At 41.4% G+C, this 13,089-nt stretch overlaps 1 protein-coding gene across 4 annotated transcripts in view; it reads right to left on the reverse strand.

Annotated features, from left to right (window-relative positions):
• Nucleotides 1-13,089, reverse strand: part of BCLAF3 (BCLAF1 and THRAP3 family member 3) — a 36,760-nt gene that overhangs the window by 22,318 nt on the left and 1,353 nt on the right. For all 4 annotated transcript variants that reach the window (XR_006164960.1, XM_042788858.1, XM_042788856.1 and 1 more), the window contains exons 2-4: nucleotides 4,640-4,713; nucleotides 2,021-2,599; nucleotides 1,012-1,677 (exon numbers count right to left, since the gene is read on the reverse strand). Coding sequence is in view for 3 of the 4 variants with exons in the window: in XM_042788858.1 (XP_042644792.1) it covers nucleotides 1,012-1,677; nucleotides 2,021-2,599; nucleotides 4,640-4,680 (1,286 nt within the window). In the remaining variant the exon portion in view is untranslated. The remainder of the gene's footprint in view (nucleotides 1-1,011; nucleotides 1,678-2,020; nucleotides 2,600-4,639; nucleotides 4,714-13,089) is intronic.

The following is a 13,089-nucleotide window of genomic DNA, read 5'->3' on the forward strand; positions in this document are numbered from 1 at the left end:
GGGGACAGAGGGAGGGGCAGGCATCACTCCCCTTTCCTCAGTCTTTAATATTAGCCCCATATGTGAAGACAGTAACTTGTCTTTGTAAACTCTCCATTGTTTCTGAAATGTTTCTGAAATATTGGAAAAGAAAAAAAAAATATATAGATGGATTATTTGGGACAAGAGGCAAAGTACCTTTAAGATGAATGCTGATCTTTTTGAAAGGGAAGCTAATCCCTTCCAAAAGGGATTACTGCCATTATATGACATTCTTGCCTGCAACAGCAAGGCAACAAACCAGAAAACCCTGCAAAAATCTACACAAACCAAGCTGCTTACTCTCTACCATGTATCCCTCATCCAGACTTTCATATTATCACTTTCTTCCACTTCAGCCAGTATTGGGACTGCTAAATGCAACCACAAATCTTACATAGAAGACAGACGGAAGCACACTCTACTGCTTTTCAGTTCTGATGCCTCAACAGATTGCCACTTCATTTGTTACAACAATAAACAACATAACCCATATATCTCTAATTTTTCAATTGGTTTATTGAACTTGAGATCTTGAACATTTGAATGTGTGCCTGAGGCTTATGTAATTTAAAGGTTATCTGGTTTTTAGAAGAAACCAAGGATGACTCATTCAAAAAAAGGCCATCATATTCCAGAAGCAAGTACAGGACTAGGCTTTTCTGCTTTTGTTGTTTTGTTTTGTTTTAAAGAAAAGTAACATATTTACTTATCATAAGCAACTTTTAAGCACACATTTGTATCAAGTATATGGGCTCTTTGCACTTCCTACTACAGCTGCACAAAATGAACTAGGGGATTTTTTTTGTTTGTTTTTTAATAAAGGTAGGCTGTAAGTTTCCAGTCTGTGCAAGTTAACATTTTAAACAAAATAAAATTAAGAAGGTACAACCTTAGTTTGTCCTGGTTACCTCTTAGAGAAACCATTCTTTCCTCCAATATTCATAAACTGTAAAGAGACAGGAAGAAAGAAGATGTGAGGGGAAACCATACCTGTACTTGGTCACCATTTTCTTCATATCCACTTTGATTGTGAGACGTTCCCTCCTACAGTTGACATCTGACATTTTCACATCTGAAACTGTATGATTTGAATCATGCTGGCTATCAGAGGAATCTACTTTTTGCCTGAAATCTCCTTCTTTCCTTACTCTTTCCTTCGGTTTGTTTTTAAAGGATCTCAGATCAACATCCGTTTTGGAAGAGTTAACACAAGCATCGCAGACCTTCTTTGAACTGTATTTAACAGGTACTTCCACGTGCCCTTCTTCAGTCCATCTCGCTCTTCCACCACTAAAGTAATCTAACTCTTTGCTATTCCGGGCACCCTTAGAAGAACCGTATTTCTGGTCTTCTGGCTTCATGTACTTCTGAGCTCTGTCATCTGAAAAAGGCTTTTCCCCATCCGGATACCTGCGCCGCTTGTGACTGTACTCATAGGCTATCTTTGTGACAGAACCCTCCGAGTACTCCCTTTCAGCCGATCGGTGGGACTGGGCACCCAGATTTCTTTGCTCCTCTTTTTCTTGGTAGGGTGGAAAAGAACGTTCTTGCTTCCACTTGGAATTTCTTGCTGCTTCTCCACCGTCATACCTCTCCATTTCTTTAGCCCTTTTGGACGTGTGCCCATATTCTCTGTAATCGTGATCTTCAGGATACCTGTGTTGACATAAAGCAATTTACACTTGCACTAGAGAAGAAAGCGAGAACTTATATGTGCAGAATGTTGGACAGCAGAATGCGTGGCAAGTTAACCCATAATCCCTCACGCCAAGGTACAGATGTGCAGGGGCTCTTAAGAGGGAAATATTATCCTTTCATACTCTAGCCATCAATACGATTTACTTAAAAGACAAATACTTCACTACTACCAGTCGCCCATAATTAAACTATAAAGTGGCCAACGTGTTTCAAGGTGGGTATCTTCAACTATAATGAAAACAGACTTTCACTTGAGGCTTTACACCACAATACCCAGGTTTTAATTATTTTATTCCTATACCTCTTCTGTAAAGAGCTCCTGGCCGTAAATTCATCAGAAACTCTTCTAGGTGACTGACCATACTTCTCTTCATGTAACCTCTGGTGCCTCAAGTCATCTTCATGCCATTTTCTTTCAAGTTTACATGAAGCCCCTAACGGTCTATGAAAAGGTTTCATTCCTTTTTCAGGTCCAGTGACTTTGTAGTGTTCAAACATGTATCTTTCTTCCATTTTGTGTTGGTAAAATGGACGATCATGCTCTTTATATGGTATTTCTGAGTATTTTGGTGGTAACTGGCATCTCCTATTGCCTTCAGTTCTTTCAGATGAATGTGTTCTGTAGGGCTTATGACTGTAAGTATCTTCCATGGAAATTCTTTTCAGGTTTGGTGAAGGTGATCTACGTTCATATATTCTCTGGTGGTTATTTCCATGAGGTGCAAACCTGGAATTGCTTTGTCCATATTTTTCATCTTCTGTTCTCCAAGGCATAGGTTTCTTTGGGTCCTTACGAAAGCTTTTATATTCACAGTCATAATTAACATGAGCATGCCTTTGCCTATGGTGCTCTGGACTCCTAAATGGTGGAGATAAGGACCTAAGGCAAAAATAAAATCCACTTTGAGTAGTCCCGTAAAATTGAATCAACCACTTAATGAGAACATCTATTCCCTAAGGAATGTTTAGTATACAATTTTAATCAACTAGTAAAAAATTAAAAAGCAAGCCAATATATTCAAAGTGTCATTTGCCTGGCTAGAGTATAAAGTTTGCTTTTACTCTGTTGAAAGTTTTCATAGTAAAAATACCCACTCAAAATAGTAGTAAGTCGACCATTTTTCTCTTTGCATCTTTTCATTTAAAACTAAAAATAATTTCTTATATATGAAGTTTCCACTACATTGAAAACAACTGTCATACACATTTTCACACTTCTCAAGTATTCCCTATCTTTTTCTGTGCCAAGAGAAAAAAGGGGAAGGAAAAAAAGGATATAAAGAGCTGCACCAAAAAAAAAGGAAGAAAAAAAGCTTTTCAGGCTTTCTTTGCATGCCAAAATCATCCCAAAAACTGACTGAAAACATTATAAAATATCCTACGTAAAATGTCACACAGGTAGACTTTTTCCTGCAAAGAAAAAAACAAAAACAAAACCAAAAAACCACTAACAGTTTGAGAAAGATGTTTTGGTCTTTTGGTATAATTGTCTGTACATGTATATGCATACATACAGGTATACATATGCACTTCCACACTCATTGCAGCTTTTGCTACTAAAGAGTTCAGTTGCTAAGATCCACTCAGTTGCAACACTCTCAGCTTTGCATTTTTTTCTACAAGAATTAAAGCAACCTGTTAAAGAGTTATTTCAGACAAAATCTCCTTAAATAAAGAAAAAACAGCACAAGCCACTAGCAAGAACCAGAAAGTAATCCCAGATGTAACAGTTCTGCTTGCATTCAAGTACACACTCTAGACTCTCGATACATTCTTTAATAAAAACATTGACAAATATAAGTTGAAAAAATTCAAGGAAGTCACTTCCTTTGTACACTTACTGTGAATGTACAGTTTGGTGTAACTATTTGCTCCATTTCTGCAAATGAGTTCCAACACAGAACCACAGACCTTCATAAAACTCTAATGGCTAACTTGCAATAGCACCCATACTGCTGCCGCCGCCCGTTGTTCTGGTTGGGGCTTGCATTTTAATGAGAGCTGGGACATTCCCCCCCCCCGACCTTCACTCAAAGGACATATTCACAACTATCAATCTAGTATGCAAGTAGATAGGATTTCTCTTTTTAAAAATGAACAAACAAATAAAAACCCACACACGTTTTTCTGTGTTATCCAACAAACTCTCTTGGTCATCACCTCTTAGTCCGTTTAGAAAAGCAACCCAAAACCAACAGAAAAGTAGTTTCAAGCTCTTCAAAGCTTAAAATTGTATTCCAGCCTCCTAGTTTTAACATCTCAGATTTCCAGTGCAAGCCCGAAAAATCAGGCAGCTTAACAAACAGCATGAAGCAACATGGAAGTTATTCTGGTGACAAATGTCAATGACACACACAACTAGGCTAGTGCCCAAAAAGGGCACTGACTCCCATGTTTTCAGTTCGCATTATGCTGCAAGGCATATCTAACTGCATTAAAGATCAATCTGTGAATCAGCCTCAAAGGCTCAGAAAGCCTGAGGTGTTTAAACTCGGAAGTCATTTTTTTAACTGTCAATCTGGCCCTCCTTGTAGACCAAAAGGCAAAACACGAGTGAGTTACAGACATTAAGTGCACCGGGTGGTGCTTGAATAAAAATAACCTTAACTAGTTTGGTGCTTGGATTTTGTGCTTAAGGTAGTTCCAAGTACCAAAACACGTAAGTCAAACAAGGTTCTTAGCAGGCAACAAAACCTTAACACCTCCAGCTTAAAAAAAAAAAGTCGTAATAAAAAAATTGTGAATTGGGAAAAAAATTGCAAAAGGTATTCAGTTTGGAAAACAAATTATAATTTATAAAATACACTTTACAAATTGCAATTCTGGATGCAATTTTCTTTCTTTTACACAATTTTTAAGTCTTAATTATAAATCCTTACATAGCTACATTTCAGAACACAAGTTATAGATAAATATTTACCTTGGTTTCCATCGTGGTGATCTTGATCTAGATCTTGTCATCTTCTCTCACGTATTTATATGAGTTTCTTGAAGCTGTAAAAGTAATACAAATTTAGTAGTCTGATAACAGAATCGCACTACAAATTGCGACAGAGACAATTGTTTTTAACAAGTGTAGTATTAGAAGCTTCAAGGTTGGGGTGAGGCATACTTTTAGGATGTTTTACCTACAAATCCCATTTTAAGGCAAGTAACTTTTTTCCTAATTGCTGCTCTTAGAACACAGCTCACTTTCTTTATGAAGATTTAAGTATTTGACCATTGCTCCCTTTTTCCTCCCCATTTTGCCTTTTCACTCTGTCTTTAAATGTTGATTTCTCAAGCAAGCTGCAGCAACTGAAAAAAGCTGCTGTAATTGTTAGTATGTATTGAATGCTACAGAAAGAGCGAGGAGACAGGTAGGTTTCAAATCAAGTTTATGAGGAAAAATGTTTTTGCATCGAGTTACATTCTGAACTTAAAGTTTGTAATACACATTGATATTTTTACATGGTTACAGACCTCCTGTAAGCTTGAACTGTTCCATCAAGTCTTAACTGCTGTATCATCACAAACTTCATCACTTCATCCAAATAAAACCATGTACAAAATATCACTTTTCATTTTTTATACTTAACTTGTGAATAACCTACTACCAAGAAACACATTTAAATAATACAATGGATGCACTGACAAAAAGCACTGATCCTGGAAGTAGCTCTGGGCATCCCTTCTCATAAAAGCTATAAAAGAATGAAGAAAGTATCAGTGGAATCTACCCTTCTTGCTCTTATTTGCAAAAAGATACTAGAAACTTGGAAAACGAGCAATGAAGGGATGTACAAACTCACCAGTAACATGACTGGTGAATAGAGGAATGGAATTATTCATTATTTAGCAAACAAAAGGATTAAAGCAGAGTGAAATTGTCAAGTAACTGGTTAAAAATTGGACTTTGGACCACATACCCATGCCTACAGCTCCTAATTACCACAAGATGCTGAAAAGGCCAGAAATATAAATAGATACAGAAACAGATCCATCAGCAGCTCTGAAATTAATGAACAACCAGTCACTTGAAACTGGAAGAATACACCCAGGTCAATGTCACTTTATACGTGCTCTAGTATTTTCTGTAACTATTTGCTCACAGACACTCATGGAAACAGAAAACTAGTCTGGACTGGCCAAGTATGGCCTTTTTGACACTCCCAGTGCTCAAATAATTTAACAATCTTTTGCCTCATCAACTGAAATCAGAAGGGGGATAAAGACCAGCAAGCTTTAAGGTATGTAAGAAACCTGAAGAAATAGGTATGCATACACACACCTTACCCAGTGTCTCCTCCCCCTTCCCCCATCACACTAATTGGTCAAATAAAATATTACCCCTTGCTATATTTGATTTTTTTTGTACAATAAGCTCATGGCTAAACCAGCTGTATCTTAGAGGAGAACATACAGCATACTTCTGATGCCTACCACCACAGGTGGATGTTAGACAAGACACTTAGCCACCTACTACATTTCTGAGTGATTCTGGAAACGTTCACTTCCTGATAATTAAGTTGCACCATAAGCTAACTGGACAGCTATTCGCAAGACACAGGAATAGCTTAGTTCTGGAGAAAACCCTCTTGAACTTACTTTTTTAAATCTCAAGTCTCCTGTTTATCATGAGAGTATTTACTCTGAAATTAATCTTTCCATGAGACAAGGCATGAAGTTGTAATGTAAGGAGTGTTAAAGGGATAGTGAAGAAAAAAACAAAACAAAACAAAACCTACCCACAACCGAAGTACCCCAAAGACAACATATATTTGTTCCCTGAACTTTTGTCCTGGTTTGGGCTGGAATAGGGTTAATGTTTCTTCTTAGTAGCTAGAATAGTGCTGTTTTAGTATGGCATTTGGTATGGGAAGAATGCTGATAGCACACTGATATTTTCAGTTGTTGCTGAGATATCAAGGACTCTCCAACTCTCCTGTCCTGAATGTATGCAGGTGCACAAGAAGCCGGGAGGGAGCATGGCCAGAGCACCAGACCCAAACTGGTCAATGAAATATTCCATATCATGTAATGTCATGTTCACTATATAGAGGAGGGGCGGTTGGGAAGGGGTTCTCTCTCGCTTCTGGGATTGCAATTGCAGGATCTTGGTATTTTTGGGATCGCTATCTGGGAACAGGCTGGGTATCAGTCAGCAGGTGGTGAGCAACTGCATTGTTCATTGCCCATTTATACTTTCTATTATTGATACTGTTTTATTTTATTATCATTATTAAAATGTTCTTATCTCAGCTTGTGAGTCTCCCTTTCCCCCTCCAGTTCCTTCCCCCCATTCCCAGGTAGGGTAGGGTAGGCAAGCAGCTGCATGGTGTTTGGCTGCCAACCAGGTTCAAACCATGACAGCTTTCAAATATGAAGTTAGCATTGCTTCTTAGATCCTAAAGGCATATGTCTGAGGACTACATAGCATGAATTAACTTCAGGCCCTTTGCTTAATCGAAGATCATACTAGTCAAACTTAAATATGATGCTCCAAAGCCACTACTCAAATATTATTTTTCAAAGAAAAGTAATATTGTGACCAAAATACTTTCCTATTTCTCATGCGTAAAAACACATCTTAACTGAACAGTATTTCAGAAACAAAACACATGCACACCCTGGCTAACATATTTCAAAGAGATGCATGTCCCTCAAGCTTCAAAGATTCACTACTAACTTCTCTCCTTGCAAACTCTAAAAAGTGACAGCGTTTTATATGCCATACAAATTCCTTCCTTCTATCTTCCCTTCGGTTCTGAACTTTAATCATCATTTTCAAGTAAGTATGTAAACACCAACAAGACAAAAGTACCATTAAATCCCACCCAACCATCCTACAGGACATGATACACCAGGATCTCTCATAGCAGACCGATCAAGCTAGAAACAGAACATACATAACAAGAGATTCCTTATTCTTTCAAGACTGGCTAAACAATCGTACTAAATGCACGAGAACTGTGACAGCACGTCCTAGATCTTGCCTTAGGATAAAGAGGACTACTGCAATTTCCAATTAAGACACTCCCCTTTTGTTTAGTGGAAAGAAAGCGTTCATTTGTTGCAATGCGCCTCCTAAAAAGTGACCCACACAATACGATTTCCTCGCAGCGAGATTCAAGATGCAATACACAGCATATGAAGGCAGCAGACAGTCAACCCCAAACAAGACTCTCAGTGTAACACTAAAATCAAAAATTAGTCTATACAGAATTTGTAAGCACCTTGCTAAGTCTGGGTTTAAATCACTTCACCTAGACCAGCAACATGGTTCCATACCAAAGCAAACTTCTTGTAGGATGGTACCAGATAGCAAGCCTGTCTAGCAGAATTATTTGAATCAAGAGAAATCCCTACAGATTCCGAGTCAGCCATCCAGGTGCTTCTGAAAGGCCAGGTCATGTTGGAGCAGAGCTACCAGAACCTGCTATGCTCTCGGTTCTGAATTTTATCTAGTCCTCCTGCTGTACTTTACAGGATGCTGTCACTATGAAAACACAAAGAACTATGTTTTTTAACTAGGAACCAATATCATTAGGTTCACAGAGCTGCTTGTGTTTATTGTGTTACAACAAAGTGACTCACTGGAGGACTTAACAGTATCTGTGCTTAGATAGTTTGCAAATATTAATAGGAACCCCACCTTTTATTTTATTTCCCTTGATGTTTAGAATTGAAATTAGACAACTCCCCTCTCAGGAGAAATGGCCTCAAGCCTGCTGCCACCTCTCCTTTGATTCCATCCTTGAGACGAATGCTTTGACAAGGATGAAATTCTCGTAGTATCTACCTACTACAAACCTAAAAGGAGTATCTTCAGAGAAGTAACTTGAAAATGACCAGAAATTGTATGGGATGTGCCAACCTTAACACACGTCCTTTCAGAAAAGCTATATATTTTTAACAACTTGCTCTCCTGAACACAACAATCTTCAATCTCCCTGATTTTCTCCAGCATGAAATATAAGAAATCACAAATGACTGCAGTCATCTAGCTGAATGGACACGAAGAGCCCCATACCAGCAATCCCCAAACAGCTAAAACCTTGAAGATAGAACACAGACTGAGTAGAAGTAGTCAAGTTTCTTATAAACAGACCATAAATACATGGACTGCTTTACATGCCTTCTGTGTGCCTTCCATCATCTACAACAGATCATGAAAGAAACCCCATATAGGACATGCAAAGGGCAGGTCAGCGTAGTAGTGCTCACCATCAAGGAGCTGCTCTTCAATTGCCATTTCACCTGTGGTGGAGGGAGATGTCATCCCTCACCCCTCTGTAAGGGATTGCCCAGCTGTCCTTGCCACTGCCTCCCAAGACTTTTAGAGGAAGGGATAAGCAAGTTGTTCATAAGCTGGGTCACACAGCAGACAGGAAGACAGACACTGAGGCCTTGCTGCAAAAACTACCCAGTTCGCTATTCTCTAACTCTGACCAAAAAGTTAAGAAGCAGCTACAAGCTTTTCATTGACTGTCTTCTAGGTGGGGATCAACTGGAAGCTGTGAGGGACACACCAAAGCATATATTGCTGTGCAGTGTCTGCCAAGAAAGAGAAACCAGGAACTGAGAGTCTCATCACCAAGACAGCCAAGTATTTGACAGAAATACAATCAAATTAAAAGTTTAGCTGCAATCCAGACAAAAAAAAAAAAAAAAAAAAAAAAAAAAGGAAATATCTTGAAGCCTGCAATACAGAAAGCCATTTACCCTATCCTTCAGTAAAAAGTATACAACTGTCATGTTCTTGTCCATTCAGCTTCCACTCAAATCTTATCGCCTCCAACAGCAAACGCCCAGGAAAGAGCAGTACAGAAAAACATCTCGTAGCAAACCAACTGAACATTTCAGAACCTCAGAACTTCCAACAGGACTTCACCTCTCCTTTAGCCAGTGCTTCCCAGACTGGCTGGGGTACCATCACCACAGGCAGAGCCTCCCAGTGCTGCGCTAGGCAACGCATACACCCACTTCTCACTGATTTTTCTAGTAAACATCCCCAACCTCAAAACCACAGCTCCCACCTGGCACCTTCATCCACCACCCCCAACCCTGCAGGGCCTGGAGGAAGGATGTCACCAAGTACACAGTGCAACCCTGCCCCAAGCTCCAGCATTGCTGCCCCAGCACCAGAAAGGTGCCTGAAGCGGAGTTCCAGCCCTGCCAGCCCACGGAGCTGACTCCCAACTCCAGGCACAGCACCTCAGGGCAGGACACATGTGACAGGTTTGAAAACTGTGAGCTAGAACAGCTGTTTAAGTCAAGGACACACACCCCAGCCAAGGCAAATGAAACTCCACTGAGGGATTTCTAAACCATTGCCTCTTTTAGACAGCAGAGCAGGTAACAGATCAATGCAAATGACTGAAATCCAAATTTCCATCCTCAGTTTCCCCATGGCTCTCTGATATTCAACAAGTGTTCTTTTTATTACAGATAGCTTCCCCTGGGCTTCTGTCACTCTCAGAGTACCTTCCACATCTCCAAGGTTATGCTTTGAATGTCCAAAATGCTTTGTAGCAGGTCTGACAGCACCCCCAGACCACCGCAGACCCAGCTGCACTGGCAACACAGCCTGGAGATGACACCACGGGGGAGACAGACATGGATATTGCCTTCCCACCCACACCCCCCCACCCCTTTCATTTCTTTCTCTCTTTATCCCATGCTATGTGTACTAAGTTTCCTGATCTGGTCCACAGCACCTGCCCCAGCAGCTGTGATGGGGAACAGTGGGCAGCGATGGCAGGAGGCAGCACCACAAGCCCACACTCCTGCCCAGCGTGGTGAGCTCCAACGCTCCGGTTTGCCTGCTGAGAAGTAGGGTCCCCTCCAGCCTGGCCAAAACCGCGGCCACTGCAGCTTCAGAGAACTTTTTGTCCCCCTCCTCAGCTTTATCATTTCTCTCTGGCACAAACTGGGGAAAGCAGGCTTCACACAGATTGTATCCCAATACTGAAGATTGTTAATAGACAAACAGACCTCATGCTAGCGAGGTAACTGTCCCACGCAGTGGCAGCATGCAGCCATCACTCCCCTCTGCTCGTTATACAGAATATCTATCTTTAAATGTTTATTTATTTATATATATAATTGTTCCCCTTACACTCCCAGTAGGATGAAGACCTATTACAGAAAGTACAGGCCCAGTTGAAGCATACAGTACTTCTTAATGGACCACTAAACAAATTTCAATCAATTCCTTGGGATACACAGGAAGTATTCCCCTGCCCCTGTGTATCTGAGTAAAAGAATAACTGAGTAAATCTACTGAGCACGTAACTTAAGCTCAGTGTGCTCTCATTTAAAACTAGCCCATTTAATGGTGCTAATTAGCAGGCGATGCCTCACCTTTGCAGAAAAACAGATTACAATGCCAACTTGGAAAGACTGAGCAGGATAAATCTGTACCACATAATAAATCAGGTATTTTAGTCTCAAATAAACACTTTTTTTTTTAGTATGTTTCACACAAAGAAAGCACAACTCAAACATATTGGTGAGCCTTTTCTATAACACACTGAATTAGAGGCCTTTAACACCCATCTATTACAGACCTTTAAATGTCACAGCACCAGCCCCAGCCACCTCTGCCTACCAGTCTCTAAGCTGACACCAGAAGCATGTTAAATCTGCTCCTGTCACAGTCCCAGAGACAAACCACAACAACTTCCTGCCTACTGAAAGCTCTCCAACATGCATGAACCATAATGGGGACCTTTGCTTTTTCACCTTAAATCACAAAAACACCAGAATAACAAAAGAAACCCCTTATTCAGAATTGGCAATGCCACACAAACAGTGCTGTCAGGAAGCCGGGAAGTCCGGGCTGCCTTCCCCAGCCCTGCCAGAGAAATGAGCCCTTGCAGGAAGACTCCCAGCACGTTTCCTCCCTTCCCCACAGACAGCGAGCGCCTGCTGCCACCCGAGAGGAAAAGCAAACCTAACCGTGTGCAACCACATCGCCTGCCAGCTTGCTGCGACACCAACCCAGCCTACGTTACCTCCTGGCAGGTGATCACCCACAAGGCAAGACTGCACCGGCATCAAGCCCATCTCATTGCAGCACAGGCGGGTGCAGAGTTCGTTTCATTGCTCTTACAAAAGCAGTGGCAGAAATACCAGTTATTTTGCTGAAGGCAGATGTGGAGGAATGCATGGACACTCATTAAGACAGACAGCTGTTTATCAGGATAAAAGGGTGTGCCTTTAAAGGAAGTTAATTAGTTTCAGCTCATCTCATCAACACCAGTATTAAAAAAAAAAAAAAAAACAGAAAAAAAAAAAAAAAAAAAAAAAAAAAAAAACACAGAAAAATCCTTGTAGCTTCTGATTAGTCCTTCAGAGTGGAAAGATGAAAACAAGGGGAAAGACTTACTCATCCATGTTCTCTGCCCCTCTCTGCCCAGCCCTATGTCTCACAGCCTGCCAAAATGTGGCCTCTATGGCCAGAGATCCTTCCATGCCTTTTGCATATTTCTTCCCCTCCCTTCCTGGCATACTCTTCCATGCTCTTCCTCCTGCCATCCACACCCAGCAAAGCTTTCACAAAAGATTCACTTTTCCTTGAGGCCCACAAACACACAACGTAAGCAGGTAATTCAGATCTCCCAGAAATCTGAGTAACATTTGTTTTAAACCCTTGTAATTCAGGAACCAAAACTATATCTACAGTTGACTTGGGGAATTTAAGAACTGGTAGCAGGGGAGGGGTCTGCATCAATAGCCCCTGTGAGAAGCTTCTTGAAAGCTCCCCCAGCTCCAAGTCGGCCCCACCTCTGCACCAAGACAATCAGTGACAGTGGCTGTGTCTCTGCGATAACGTATTTAAGAAGGGGAACCTGAGAGGGGGTTGGGACTTGTGAGGAAGAGTTACAAGAAGGACATCTATATGAATGCCCAAGTTAGTAGAAGGAAGGGGGGAGATGTGCTGGAGCAGAGCCCCTCTGTATCCCATGGAGCTCCATGGTGGAGCAAAGGCTGACCTGAAGCCTGTGGAGGAGCCCACTCCAGGACAGGTGTCTGCACTTAAAGTAAGCTGGGACTCTAAGAAAAGCAGCTCCCGCTGTTGTAGTTCAGCGCTGGGAGGACTGCAACACGCCAGACGCACGCCAGAGCAGCAGGGGAACGGCTGTGGCCCAAGGGAAGGACTCACGCCAGAGAAGGTTTGTGGAGGACTGTCTGCAGTGAGAGGGGGGCCACGTGGAGCAGGGGAGGGAGGGGCAGCGTTCACCCCACCTCCCCAGAAGGAAGGAGCAGGGAGCCGACTGTAACCCCTGTCCCCTGCACCGCTGGGGGAGGAGGCAGGGAGCAGAGCTGAGCCTGGAGAAAAAGGGAGGGGTGGGAGTAGGTGTTTATGGTTGTGGTGGCTCCCAC

Source organism: Tyto alba, unplaced genomic scaffold (genome assembly GCF_018691265.1).
Source record: "Tyto alba isolate M040663 unplaced genomic scaffold, T.alba_DEE_v4.0 Super-Scaffold_14, whole genome shotgun sequence".
NCBI lineage: Eukaryota > Metazoa > Chordata > Aves > Strigiformes > Tytonidae > Tyto > Tyto alba.